Source organism: Protopterus annectens, chromosome 1.part1 (genome assembly GCF_019279795.1).
Source record: "Protopterus annectens isolate FY-2018-M chromosome 1.part1, PAN1.0, whole genome shotgun sequence".
In the NCBI taxonomy this organism is placed as follows: domain Eukaryota; kingdom Metazoa; phylum Chordata; order Ceratodontiformes; family Protopteridae; genus Protopterus; species Protopterus annectens.
Genome location: NC_056726.1, coordinates 825789578 through 825805003, shown reverse-complemented (window position 1 = coordinate 825805003; position 15426 = coordinate 825789578). Strand labels below are relative to the sequence as shown.

Genomic DNA, 15426 nt, shown 5'->3' with positions numbered 1-15426 from the left:
AGTTTATCAATAATTCCTGAATAGGGAATGGTATCCAAGACCTCGGCCAGATCGAGGTAGGCTGTATGAACTGCCTTGCTCACATCCACAGCTCTGGTGACTGACTCAAAGAAGTCAACCAGGTTGAGCAGGCATGATCTACCTTTCACAAAACCAAAGTTCATGGGATCTAGAGTTTGGAGATTTCCTATATCCTTGTTAATTAGGTCCATGATGATGTACTCCATAACCTTACATATCAGACTCGTTAGGCTAATGGGGCGATAATTTCCAGGGTCTGTAGAGTGATGACTGTAGCAGTGCACCATTCGGCCTTCAGACAAAGTATGAGGTGAAGTTGTGATTGAACAGGGCACACAGATGTGGTGCCAGTCCACTTTGTACATGTAGAACACATCCAGGAATATTGTTGGGTCTCATGGAAGCTGTATTCTTGGCCTTGGACAATGCAGTTTTAACCTGTGCTGCAGTAATGCTAGGTGCCTAGCATTTCTCTGATATTGTGATTTGGTCCTTTGGGGAGGGGGGTAAAGTTGGCATTGAATCAATCGACCAGTATGTTAGCAATATCTGTTGGCTCAGTATAGGAGGTCCCATTGTGCAATAACTCAGAGCAAACCTGGGTATTGCCATGCAGATTCTTGGTATAACTATAGAAGGCTTTGTGGTTGTTAGTGTCTGCCACAATTCTGCCTTCATAGCTGGATTTAGAGGTTTTGATGAGGGATCTCAACTTTTTGCTGAGGCTAATAAAGGAATTTTTTCCAGTCATGGGACTTCAACTTTTTCTGCAACCATTTCTTCCTTCTGTTGTAGAGTTTATTAATGGCAGGGAACCACCAGATTGGCTTCCTTTGTTTGGAGGAGAGCATCTTAGTTCTGTTGGGTATGACTAGTTCCGTGCATTTGTGTACATGTTTGTACAGTGCATTGGTGTATGATTTGGCAGTCATGCAGCTGTTTTCTATTGACATGGGTGCTGTGAAGTTAGCCACCTATGTTTTTAGGAGCCCAAAGTCAGCTTTGGAGATGTTTTTCATGGTGGTTACCTTTGCGGGGTGTGTGAGTGAGATGTGACTTTCCAAGGTGATTAGTTTGTGGTTGGATCTAATCAGGGAGGAATTGACTGTCGGTGTAGAGCAATGGGTGCCCATGTTTGTAATATCCAGGATGTTGCTTCCTCTAGTGGGGGAAAGAATGAGCTGGTGCAGGGCATTGGAACTGATGAATTCCAGGAAGCGTTGGGCCAGTATATCTGTGCTTAAGTAGTTTTCCCAGAGGGTCCTCTCCTGTTTGGCATCTACTTCTCAGAAGTCCCAGGCCAACACAGAGGGACTCAGGCTGACCAAGTTCGCAGCCGACTACAAACTGGGAGCCATTATTAACTCCCCAAGTGATGTAGACATCCTACAGAAAGGCCTCACAGAGACCAATGACTGGTGTTGAAACCATGGCCTTAAGCTTAATGCCAAAAATAAGTTGCCATCCCCTTTGGGAAAAACTCTATTCCCACTAATTACCACATTGATAGGAACCCACTTAAAATTGAAGGTGTTATTAGAGATCTGGGGACACAGGTTGACAGCAACCTCTCCTTCGACCTCCACATTGCCACTGTGCTCAGAAAGTCCTCCTATGTGGCACATCTCATTACCAAGGGTTTTGCATCCAAGAAGAAAGAGGTCATCATCTCTCTCTACTCTTCCCTCATTAGGTCAGTCATTGAGTATAATGCCCCATTTGGCATATACCTCACTACTCACATGCAACAGCTAGAAAGGCCACAAAAATGCCTCACAAAGAGGATCCTAGGCCTTAAACACATATCCTACATGGACAGACAAAAAAACTCCAGCTCTTCTCTGTTGCATATCTGCTAAGAGGCAATCTCTGCCTGACTTACAAAGTCATGTCTGACCCAGCTATGTTGGAAATGCTGCATCTAAAGAAATCCCAGTCATTCCACACCACACGCTCCAGAGACCTCAACCTCATTACCACAATCAACAGAACATGCTGGATGGACAGGTTGATAACCCAGTGACTACCCGTGTTCTGGAATAGACTTGCCATACATGTCAACCAGAGCACCTCACTGGCCGTCTTCAAGAAAATCTTGATGAATGAATGGGAAATAGAAAGGTTCACCCTGGGGATCACTCCAGTGGCTTTACTTGATAAAGTCACTGGGAACTAATGTCGGGCAGCACAATGCCAGGGCACTTCTGTGAGCTAGGCTTGTAAAGGCTCCAGGGCCATTAGCTTAGTACACACCTATGAACCACACAGAAGGAACCCTATTCCTGCCTGGGATCTAAATTTTGTTAGAAAAAATAACCTTGCCCCATTCGGAACCTGCTGCCACTGCCTCTCCAAAGATGCTCACCTGGAAGACCACTTTTCTTATCAACTAGGAGAGGTTCAGAGCTACTAGCCCTCATGTGTAAAGAACCTTTCACTGTCTTTCACAGGAATATAGAATTACTCTCAGAACAAATACATCCTTTATGCCTAAATGGTGTCAGAATTTACCCTAAGCCAGGCTATCCACCTACCAGTCTTCCCAAATTCATAGAACAAGGCAGAGCAAGTCTTTCATTCCACAGATGTGCACAGAAAGATAAGGTACTGCCTAGCCAAAACAAAAACCCTTAAAATAGAGCAGAGCAATTGCTTTTGGCATTTGCAGAGGATGAACAAGGGCAGCCTTGTCTCCAAAGAAATATTTCAAAATGGATAGCAAACTGTATTAAGTTCAGTTAATCACACCATTGAAAATATCTACCTGTGCATATTAAATCCCACTGCAGTAGGTATGAGGTACCTACCACTGCTTTCGTCAAGGGAGCCTCTACCCCCGCCATCCTAGAGGCAGTCAAATGGAACCTGGTGTACACCTTTACAAATCACTATAACCTAGGCAATGTCTCCAGGGCTAGAGCAGGATTTGCTACTGCAGTCCAGAAATACCTTATTTCCTAGGGTCATATACATGACATACCACCTACAGTTAGCTTTGGGAGTCCTCCCAAGAATCAGTATTGCAACATTGACTGTAAAGAATGTCGTACAGTTGTGTCCCACTTACCATGATTGTAGATGTTGGAGTAGATCAGTGTTGCAGTACATGACTGTTCTTCTCCCCTTTGCTGGGTTCAAGAGGGTGGAAGAGTTCCTTGCATATAGTCCTATTATCTCATCTCTGCCTCTGAACTTCAGTTGGAAGATTGCTGTCCTCAGGCGTCAGACTGCTTGTTCACTGCTTAGAATGACCTGAAGATGGTCCCGATGGACATCCTTCATATATCCTGGTGTTCAGATGTTAGTTGTTGGATGTCTGGCTGCTTGGGATGATGCAATGACTGTGGAAATCAGGCTGATCATGGGCTTCTGCATGGCAAGAAGACCCAAGAATCCACTGCAATATTGATCTAATCAAACATCTAGAGTTATGGTAAGTGGGACACAACTATACTTTCCTGAACCTTCCAGAGCTGATAGCTCAGTCGTAACTATACTTCATCTAAATGTGCAATTGCATCATGGTTGAGTGACTGTATGGTCTTGTCCATCAACTGTTGAAATCTTGCTGGGATTGCATACTATACAAATAAGAAGACCATGTTCTGAGAGTACATTTGACAAAAAATGTCATCCCTTCTTTTAATTTCTTTGAGAGGCATATGCCAAGTAATCCTTTGTTAGGACCAAGGTCATGAGGGGTGTGGCAAGACTCAGTCTCTTGTATCATTTATCAGTCCTTGCTGTGGGGTGGGCATTGAATTCACCTGCCTGAATTCATTGCAGAAGCACATGCTGTCATTAAGTTTTGCAAAAAAAAATGGGGATACTCCACTCATAGTGGGATGATTCTGCATTCACTTTCAGAGCTTTTTTTTTTTCTTTCCTAAGCAGCATACTAACCATAGCCGCAATTAAGCTGTAAGACTGTGTAGCTTCGATCTCTTATTTGGTTGCTTTATAATGTAGTGGCTTATTATGCTAATATGGCCTGAGGATGCATTCTAATAATCTTAAATTTCATTTATTTGATAAAAAGACAGCGATTCCTACTACTTATTCTTGGTACAGAGATGGGTCCAACCACTTGCCTCAGGCAGCATGTCATTACCTATAGTTTCCCTATAACATCAGGGTTTAGAGTCTTTATTTGGTAGTTGTGTTGTTTTCATCAGGTATGGAAGTGTTGGAAAGAGTGGGAACATATAGCTATATGATTTCATAGGGTCTTTGCCAACTGTTAAGAAATTTGTTTTTCAGAGTTGGTTTCTGCAGCTTGGTCTCCAGATTGCCTTTCGACCCACATAAGTGCGAGCCTAAGCTTCCTGATATTTAGTCATTTACTTTTTTTACCAGTGGAAGTAAATCATCTAGCCTGACTTCCATCTTGATCATATGCTTCATTGGGCTGTGATGGGGTGTCTTTTCTTCCTCCTGTGTCTCCTGATGCATCTGGTAGTCCAGTGGGATGAGGCCTGTGCAGTAAATAAAAATGTGAAAACCCTGTGGTAACAAATGGGACATAAGGGATCAATTGAACCTTTGTTTTCTGCTCTTATTCAGTGACATTATGCAACATTGGCTTTAGTTGCTGCCAAACCATTTCACTAAACTATCTGTTGGGAAGTACTCAGATGTTCTTATTTGTTTAACTTTTAATATCAAACACGATTATCACCACTTATCCTGGAGCACTCATCTCCTTGGGTATCCCAGCCCAGCTACAAAATAACCATCATTTTGTTGTGATAGCATTAACATTGGCTGACCCCACAGGATTGACCTCTGTGTATCTAGTAGTGTATTCTGGGGTAACCAGTATTTATTGGTGTCCCCTACCTAACTTAGATAAAGCCCTGTCAAGCCCATAGCTGTCTTTCTAAACTGAGTTTCTGTTAGTCATAGGTACTAGTGGAGTTCTGCTAGATTTGTCTTTTCTACTGTAGTCATCACCAGTTTCCTGTATCAGAATTTTTTGTTTTAGTCGTACTTTAGATTAAGTTAAATCTTCTGTGAGTGTAGAATATTTCCATTGCACTGCTCAGAAATTGGGATATTTACCTAAAGGTTAGTCAGTGCAGCTTCCATTCCTGCAGCTCCCTGTCCCAGATAGCTTTCATACATAACCTGTGGGTTCTTATAATAAGGGAGGGAAGAGAAACCTTTCTTTGTCAGACCATTCTTTACTATTTGTTCATCTAAGACCATGAGTTCCCACTGATTCATGTACTTAAATTACCTTTCCCTTTTATTATTTCATGTACTAGCAATGTCACAGTTTACATAGTGCATGAATGACACATACTCAGTATTCAAAAGGAAGTTGGGCAGCAAGGTGGTCTTTCCTGTCAGTGTTTACACATGCTGAGGTTAGTTTCTGTGGTCATATAGGTTCTTGATGACAAGCTCACTGAAGACAAAGGTCAATACAGTACCAGAGCCTAAGAGAGCCTCTACTGCAACTCATTTACAGGTATTTGAACTTATGCACTGACACAGCATATTGTATGACATTACAGTCAGTAGTACAGACATTAGTGCTGTTCAGGTAGATATGTAATGTCAGCTAATCTGTAATCTACCTTTATTTTACTGTTTGCTAACCAGGTAAGCCACACTGGTTCAAAGAACAGTTTCAGACACAACCTGGTACCATGGGCCACATTGCATTTAACAGAAGAAAATAATCAAAACAAAAACATATATAATATTTATAGTTGTTAAAGTGGAAATAAAAAAGATGCTGTTTATTATACCTCATGTTACAAAAATGTTTGGAGAATAATCAGGTATACTGTTATACCCCATTTTAACCTTGAGGAGCTATCAGACATATCATCCCTGGAAATGTTCTGTTTTCCTTTTATGTCTTATTTGTGTCTTCCATAAACAGCTTATTTTTACATATGCAGAGATGTTTCGTTTGCTTTTGCATTACACAGTTTGCTTTTGTTGGTCACTTGTTAGATGCAATGTACTTTTTTGTTTTGGTTTACAGGCAACAGATCGGGCCTTTGTGGAAAAACTCAGTAACAGCTTCAAAGGAAATAATTATTTCCAGATTGGACGTAGTATAAATCCCGTTTTTACAGTGGTGCACTATGCTGGGAAGGTAAGCACAGTTTTGCCAGAAGCTTACTTTGAAATTTTAGTTTGTATCGTGGCTGTTTCGCAAATACATTTCAGGGAGCTACTCATGTCTTTGTGGTTAGCAATTTCACATAATCCAAACAGGCTTTGATTACTGCATGTTCTTAACTTTTTTGCATTTACTTTTTTCTGGATATTTTATAATGTTTGGAATTGCATTTTGGGAAGGTAAGTAATTGAACAGTTCAAGATGTAGGCCATTGTTTTTAAGTGGCAACTTGTAGCGCAGTATTACATAATGAAGCACAATGGGACATTTCCTGGGTCTGCTACAACTCATCTTGCTTCTTTTTTTCTTAAAATGAGACTATTAGCAGTAAAGTAGTAATGCCATGCTTCTGTTGATATAGATGCATGTTGGCTGTTTCAACATCTTACAAGGGTTTTTTGACTGTTTGATGTAAACTTTATGATTTGAAGTTTGCTTTTAACGTATCTTTCGCTTCTACTTTCACCTTAAAAAGTTGTAATTGGGCATGATGCCTTTTATATCAGAATGTGACTCTATTAAAAGAACCATCTTTTTAGGCAGGAAAAAATTGTACTGAAGTTAGGAGATTCAATATCACATAATGGAAGTGAAGAACTGCAGTATCGGTGGTCTGCATAGTAAACTTTCTGACCTTGTAAGGAATATGAAGGAGGGATGCTTGCATGTTATGGCAGTAAAATGACATACAGGAAATAATGACTGAGATGTACAAAATGGGAAAAGGAGGTTGAGGATGGTTGGATGGATGTTAACACACTACAATGTTCTTCATATTGATCACTGTTATAGTAGCCTTAGCTGTATGGATTAGGCAGAATACAACAGCCAGCCACCTTCCAAAGCTTTAGGCCACCTTCTGTGTGCTCAAACTGTCAAGCAGCTCAAGCTGAGTTGACTAAAAGACAAGTTTGGTCGTGAAGCCCTTCAGAGCTTTATTGCCACTGTAGAATATACTCTTTTTCACATTTTATTTTACATTTTACATCTGGTATTGCCATCAGTTTCCTCTGCTGTAACCTTATAGGAGACCAGCATGGAACCAGCTTCTCACACATCCTCTGAAGCCTTCCAAACATCCGCAGTGGATGATGATATGAGGTGGAACCCCAGCTGATGATCTCCAAGAAGCCTTAAGGGATTCCTCATACCCTTGTTATGGAAGAGGTGCCTGTTACCTTGATGAAATCCAGGCAGGGGTCCAAGCCATCACACTTCATCAAAGCAGATGTCCCGTTAAAGAAAGGGCAGAAGACTAAGCATGTGGAGCCAGCTGCCAAGAATCCCGAAAGAGAAGGCAAGACTTCACACAAGGCTTGTTTAATGTCTTGATGGCTTTAAAGTCTCCTTAGGGTTTTTCTGTTCTTGCACCTCCTTGGTCATCTACCCCCCTAAAAGGACAAGGAATACTGAGCCCTTGGATGAGGATTCTGATGCTGACACTCACCATTAGACTGTAGAACAGAGATGGGGGAATCTTTTGGTTTGGATTGTCATATGGAGAAACTATCATCTGGGGACATGGTTCTGCCTATAATGAACATTGTAAATGGGTTTGCTGTCAGGTATCAGACATCCAGAAAAAGTATTATAAGTTTTTGCAAATGAAGTCTCCTAAACCTTCTGCTGTCTCTCCTGTGTTGGCTGCTTTATTGGATACATTATTTGATGCTTCTGTGACCCCAGACTCCCAACCTCCAACTCCTGAGAAGCCTGACAGGGTCTTTATGGTGCCAGATGCCTGCAAGTTCTTATCTAAATGCCCTTCTTCTGATTCTGCAGTGTTTTCTGTGTCTACAGATAAGCCCTTATACTTTTGCCCTCTCCCCTCTTCTAAACTAATTCCCTCTGATAAGGATAATAGAGCTATGGACAGGATTGAGACAAAAGTATACACTTCTGCTACTTTAGCTTTTAGGGCTGTTAATTACCAGACCCACATGACAAGATATATTTTACCTGTTCTTTCCCAGATTGAGAAGATTGTATCTGATATATCTGCTTCAGAGGGTAAAGCCACAGCCCTCTCTTTTTTTTGGGTTCCACTTTTCAAATTGCCCATCACTCTCTAAAATGCAGCTATGATGTGGTTGGTGGGTCTTCTAGGGCTGCTTCCTCAGGCTGTGTGATGAGACCCAATTCTTGGCTTCCCCTTCAAGCCTTACTGATGTTCCTCTGAATAACCCAAATTTGTTTGACACTGCTGTGGAAGAGCTCTTTAAGACTTTGCGGGATCAGGGTAAGGTCATGAAAGATTTGATGCACATATCTGTTTCTCCCATTCCCAAGTTTCAGAGGAACTATCCTACAAATACTGCCTTTTTATGTAGACTGCCTAGACAGTCTTCCAAGGGTAAGAAAGCTGCTATGCGCATTTTTTTTCTGATAAGCCAACTCAAATGCCTAGGCCCCAAAAGCCATTATTTCCTGATAAGTCGGCAGCCATCTGATTATCTGCCGTGTTCCTCTTGGCCAGTTTCCCTTGTCCTTTATGCTTTAACTCTCTCTCTCAGTTTGACAAAAAATCACCACAGAGTCTTGGGTTCTGTCCATCATCACGCAGGGTTACATTATGGCCTGAAAAACCCTTCCTTTTTCCAGTATCCCTTGACCTCCTGCAGAATAGCTTCCTCATTTTCTAGGGGTGTTGCAGGGTCTGTTGGACCAGAGTACCATTCAACCAGTTCCAGAGACCGAAAGGAGTTTACGGTTTTACTGCCGGATGTTTCTACTCCCTAAGAGAAAGGGGTCCTGAACTTTCCTGGATCTTTCTTTTCTGAACACTTTTCCCCAAAGTGCCATCCATCTGAATGCTTTCTCTTCAGACTCTGTTTTCTCTGATGCTCTCCCCCAGGCCTTTCTAGTTTACTTGGATCTAAAGGATGCTTATCTTCATATTCCTATCCACCCTCTATTGAAAAATGTTTGCATTTCTGTTTCTTCCTCTCATTTTCAGTTCTCTGCTTTGCCCTTTGGGCTTTCAACAGCCCCAGTGGTGATCACGAAATCCTAGCTCCAGTAGTAGCCCTTTGCAGGCTTCAGGACATTCAGATATTTCCCTATCTTGACAACCTCTTGCTTCAGGCCCCATCATAAGCCAAGCTTTTGCAGGAGCTTCACTTACCCAGCCTGTATTACACAGTTTGGGATTCACTATCAATCTTCAGAAGTCAATGTTGATGCGATCTTAGGATCACATTTGTCAAGATTATAGGATCCAAACTGTTCCGGTGTTGGCCTCTCTTCATGCCTCCAAGGTTTTGTTCCCACAAACTTTTTTCTTTCCCTGTCCTGTCTTCCAACCAGTAGTTTTTTAGGGCTCTGTGGTTCCTGGCCTCTAGCATTCCCATGCTTCTTTGGGCCAGGCTTTTTTAATGTTTCTAATACCATGAAGACAATAGAACCCCATTCTGAAGTCAAAGTATATTTAAGGGTCATGAAATTAGTATTGTTTAGTCTTTGGTATTGGACTAAGTGCTCTTCTCATCACCCACGGTGTACCCAGTAATGACTTCTCCTGCAGTTCATATGGAGTTACATGTATCTGTAACATTTCTCTGTCCGATTTTAAATTCTTTTTTTATAAGACTTGTTGCTCCTACTGCTACTATTGGAACTGTCTGAATGTCCTACTGCTACTATTGGAACTGTCCGAGTGTCCTTCTTCCACATTATTTTTGTTTCTGCCTGCAAATCCTCGTGTTTTATTACATTTTTGTCTCTGTATGTGAGACATTGTAGTCACTGGGTGTAGCATTTTCAATGATCAATGCTACTTTTGTGTTCTTTTCATGGACTACTATATCTGGCTTCTTCACATCTATTTTTTGAACTGTTGATAGTGGGTGATCCCATGTGATATAATCTTCATAATTTTCTATAATGCTTTTTGGCTCACGTCTCTAATGTTTTTCAGCTGCTTCATTATTATAATGTTTGCACGATCCCCATTGCAACAGTCTTTCCACATTATTATGCCATTCAGTATACAGCCTTCCTGCCATTAGTGTATCACAACCAGCAACAAGATGTCCAGCTGTTCCAATTTTGTTTTACAAAACCTGCATTTGTCTGTTTCTCCCACATGTTCAATGGACATCGTGTACACCATTGTGTACATAGTCCACCATCTTGGGCCGCCAATATTAGCCTTTCTTCTTTTGGGTTTAACTCACCTCTCCTTAACCATTCCTGCATTTGATCCTGATCAACATGATATTGGTTCTAAGAGTTTTCTGTACTTGCAACTGTATTTATGCATTTTCCATATTTCTTGCCTTCTGATCTGATCCTTTACCTTATATTCTTTCTTTTTTTTGGCACATTCACTTGCTGCCTGATTTTTTATCATCTTCTGATTTGATTTCCATTCCAGCTTGATACCGGTATACTTCTACAAAACTAAGCAGGGGCATCATCATAGACTTATTCTCCTCATGTTTTTAAACTTTCACTATGTTTGGGTCTTATGAGATCAGTAGACATATATGCAGCCTTACGATTGCAGATCTATACATGTAATAATTTTTGAGACCACCTGCTTTTATAAATCATTTGATTATGCATGGAGCATCCTTGTTTTCTTGTCCAACCAATCCCAACACCTTTTAGGGCCAGTCAGTCACTTCAAAACTGTAAGTTAGGACAGGAAGAGCAAATTGTTTTATAGCTTGGACTTTGTTCCTAGATGTCAGTGCTGTTTTCAGCATTAATTTTAGTCTTCTAAAATATTTCTTACTAAGTTTTATTCACATTTGTTCATGTTTTGTTGATCCTTCTTAATTTCCCAGATATTTATACACTCCCTCTTGCTCAAGTTCTTTTATACCACATTCCTGTCCCAAGCTGATGTTTTCTTGGTGCTGCAGCTTTCCTGCTTTAAAGGTTGCACATTTATCAAGACCAAATGACATTCGTATGTCATCTGAAAAAGTTTTGACCACTTGCAGTTGTGCTTCCATCTCCTCAACTGATGAACTATGCAGTTTTATATCGTCCACAAAAGGAAGATGAGAAATCTTTACACTTTGTTTTCTGGGAGCCAAATTGCAGCCATGAACCTAATCTGTTAAGAAGCTTAATGTGTTAAGGGCAAGACAAAAGAGCAGCTGTGACAGAGTCACCCTGGAATATCCCCCTGTGGATTTTTACCCCTGGAGTAATAATGTGTCCTTTATCATGGCTTAATTGCAAAGTGATTTGCCACTGTTTCATGGTCACTAATGTAATCGATCAGCATATGATGCATCTTATACATTTTTAAGTGATCTTTTATCCATGAATGGGGAATACTATCAAAAACTTTTTTGTAGTCTGTCCATGCCATAGTTAAGATTCTTCCCCTTTTTACAGTTCTCCATTATGACCTTATTTAACAACTAATGATCCTTTGTTCCATATAACTTTCTTTTTTATCTGTTTGCTCTATTGCTGTTATTGAGTTTTCTTCTAAATGACTATAAACTCCGTTGGCATCAATTCCAGTGTATAGTGTATACATTGTCAGAAGGCAAGTTATTGTAGTTTTTAGGATAGCTTGCAGGTTCACTGTTAAATGAGAGTATTGTTTTTTCTGTTGTTAACCAGGTTGGCATTTGTTCAGGGTGTGCATATAAGTAGTTCTTACTCATGGCTACATTTTCATGTAAAGATATAAAGTACTTTTAGCCAGAAGGTAGGCACTGCATCTGAGTCTAGGGTTTTCCATTTAGGAGCTTTTCTTAACTTTGTTTCAATCTCTCTGGCCATTACTTCATTCAAATTAGTTCAGACAATTTCATATCTTGTACATTTGAACAACTTTTGTTTTCTATTACTTCTGTCCATTCAGCACCTGTGGTATGTTCTTCAGGATTTTCATATATATTTCTCCAAAATGTATCTACTACTACTTTTTTGGTGGTGTTTCAGTTGCTTATGCTTTGTTACCCAGTTCTCTATAAAACAATTTTTGGGTCATCAACAAATTGGTTATTTTGTACTTTTCCTTTATATTTATCTGCATAGCTTCTAAGTTTTTTTTTGCCTGTGCAGATATTTATAGTTTATTTGTGATAGTGCAAGATAGATCCTGATCTGTTCTGATACCGCTCAAGTCATTGCTTTTATCACGTCTGTCTTTCTGAGTATTTTTGTTGATCTATTCCCTCTTCTATATTATTCTAAAAGTGACACTTTTTTGTCTTATTAGCTTTATAGTTTTCTCTGTTCAATACTTCCATGATGGCTTTTGATTTCCCATTCCTTTTCCTTACTGCCCTGTGGTTTTGTGGTAAGACTGTTTTAATTTAGCTGCACAGAGTATTATATCCTATTTAGTTGTTATATCACATGAATCTCTATGAACAATCCTAATGACTGTGTTCATTTGTTTTATCAAAATTCTAACTTTTGGGGTTTTATTTACTTTCTGTAATCTATTTCTTTCATTGATCTTAATGTATGTCCATCTCTGTTAAATCAATTAGGTCTTCTCTTAGATAAATTTCTTCTAAACTGAGGGGCATGTTCTTTGTTCTCCATTTCCTGCAGGCACTCTACAGGAAGTTCCAGAATGTCTTCCTGTGCCACATTCTCTTCAGTTTCATCCTGTGTTATCCATTGCCCTTTCATATGGTAACTCAGTGACCTATCATTCTCAGCATTGACTACATCAGAGCTGCCACAGTTTCCTGTTCCTTCCCATGCTGTGCACTTCCAACTAAACTTTTTACTGGTTTCCAATGGAAAGCTCCAAAATATCTTCTTATGGCAACTGATCCAGTCTTTCCTTCTTTACTGGTTTCTCTTTAATTTGGGAATCCATTGCTCTGTCTTGCTGTGATGTTATCAGAGTTAGATTTTCTTCACTAAATCCTTCACATCACAGGTATTCTTTAACCTCAGTTTCTATTTTTTTAGCTTTTGCGTTACTAATCCTCTCTTCCACTTTTCCTCCATTTATTTTTTGTACTGTAAAATTTTCCATATCCAGATGCCTTTACCTGTATTTCTCTTCAAATATCATTGGTGCTGCTCTTTTGTATTGATTAGGTTTGGTCTCTCCTTTACATAAATATTGCACCATATTAAATCTTTTTCTTTTCCATGTCCATATTTCTTTTTCTGATGTCTCCTCCTCCTGTTTCTCTTTTCTTGGGGGACTTGTTCCATTATGTTGTAATATAACCTGTGTTTTCTACACAAAACCCTTCACTTTCCAGGTGTTCCATAACTTCAGCATCTGTCTGTTTAACTTCTGCTTTACTTATCTTCTGTTCTGCATTCCCTCTTTGTGATCTTATTTTTTGTATTATGAAATTTTCCATATCTGGATGCCTTTGCATATATTTCTCTTCAAATATCTTTTAGGCTGCTTTTTTTATTAATTAAGTTGGCTTTCTCCTATACATAAATACTGCACCATATCAGATCTATCTTTCTTTCCCATGTCCATATTTATACCTTTCAGAAATCTCTAGATTTTCTTTATATTTTCACACTTACTCAGTCTTTTCTTTTTCCAAATGGCAATGGTTCTTGGTCTGTATAATGTTTTTCATAAATCTGTTGTATTAATGAACACACATTTTTATTTGAAGCTTCTGCCAGTTTTTCTTGTGCAAGTATTTTTCTTTCCACTAATGTCTGTCTTAATCTTTTTGTATAGCTTCTGTCGGGAAATTCTGGGCTTCTTGTATAGTGGTATCAATACACAATTTATTCCTTATCCTCAATAGTGCATCATTTATTTCTATTCCTGGCACCAGTGTGCCTACCAGGATTGGACATTTTTTCATCTTGGATCTTGTACACCCAGCTACCTTTTTTTATTTTTTTAACCTACTTCTGTCCATGATATATGCTATATAAAATACAGACTATATATCAGTGTCATTTTGGTGAGATTTTGTGAAAAACAGGGTCCGCCTCATGAAGATACTCAACACTTGAGGATGAATTCAATTCCAGCATTACTACTCTTCTTTGCTTGCTGACGTATCTGTCCATTTGGAGCCCCAGACTCTGGTTCATTTCAACTCATGTGCTTTTTTTTCTGTCTCTGGTATTTTCCTTTGGAACATTGGAAAAGGTTTCACTGGGTAAGTCTCTCTGAGCTTTATTGTCAGAAGAATGAGAAGCAAAGTCCCCTTTAAACGTTATTTCCTCCTTAGTCTGTTCTGCAGTCAAAAATGTATTTGATCCTACAAGGAAAAAATCCTGAAGACAGCATAATACAGCAACTTAAACCTCACACTTCCCCCTCAATATCCTATGATTGCTGGGAAAAATGTGCTATTCTGTCTAGTATAACATGAGTAATCTCTTTCCAAGAAGAGACTGCTGTCTTCAGTTTTTAACACTTTTCCCTTCTGCCACAGTTTTGTCAGGATGTACTGTTTTTGCTGGTGTGGTTCCATCTTTACTAAGATACGTCTTGGCTGCTTTCTCGTAGCCAGATTTGAAGCATACACTTGCACGTCACACTCATACTCTGAAAAACCAGTCTATTTGTATATTTGTGCTTTCATAACATGGCTTTCATATTAATACAGTTTGTTTCTTCCAGTTTTTCTTCCACCGCAGAAAATGTAAGGTTTTCTCTGTAAGCTGTGCCTTCTAACTGTATGATTTTTGAAACCGTTCTTCTTGAGAAGCCTCATACTCAGCTAGCCTTTTCTTCATTTTAGCCTTAGATTTTTTTACAGTTTTACCAGTTCATCTAAATAACTAGTTAAAGCTTTTCTATTTTTTTTCTGGCCTGTTATTTCAGTTGATATATTCTTTCAGTGTTTCATTTATTTTAATCACCTCTGAAAACATTTTTTATTTCTTCCTGTAAATTACTGGAAGCCATCTTTTTCTTTTGCTGAACAGCCTTAGAATTATTCAGAGCCGGCATTTTCTCCACCTTTTCTGGTTGATTTTCTTTCACTTTCTTCAAATTTCTTCTTTGCTGGAATCCAGGCAATGTACTTGCTAGCCACTACCTTAATTTTACACACACTGACAATTTCACTGGCCCTTATTTCTCTCTAGATTTATCTCTATTACTATATTCCCTACTTATAGTAAAATTGGTTTAGACTTTGATTTCCATTTTCCAGTAATTACTTTTTTAGCAACCACCATAATTAGACTCAGGAAGGCCTTACTATGTCTAGGCAATTCCAATTCTGTATCATAGCTCAAAAAATAATTTCCTTTGTTATACCAGTTTGTCCACCCAGTATCTTCAACAGAGCAGTCTGCAGGAAATCTTTAAAGTCTGCCAAGTCATTTCACTC

At 39.4% G+C, this 15426-nt stretch overlaps 1 protein-coding gene across 2 annotated transcripts in view; it reads left to right on the top strand.

Moving 5' to 3' along the window:
- The window catches only part of LOC122807596 (myosin-IIIb-like), a 2420886-nt gene that overhangs the window by 1623648 nt on the left and 781812 nt on the right, over nucleotides 1-15426 (top strand). For both annotated transcript variants that reach the window (XM_044078517.1, XM_044078510.1), the window contains exon 14: nucleotides 6020-6133. In XM_044078517.1, coding sequence (XP_043934452.1) covers nucleotides 6020-6133 — 114 coding nt within the window. The remainder of the gene's footprint in view (nucleotides 1-6019; nucleotides 6134-15426) is intronic.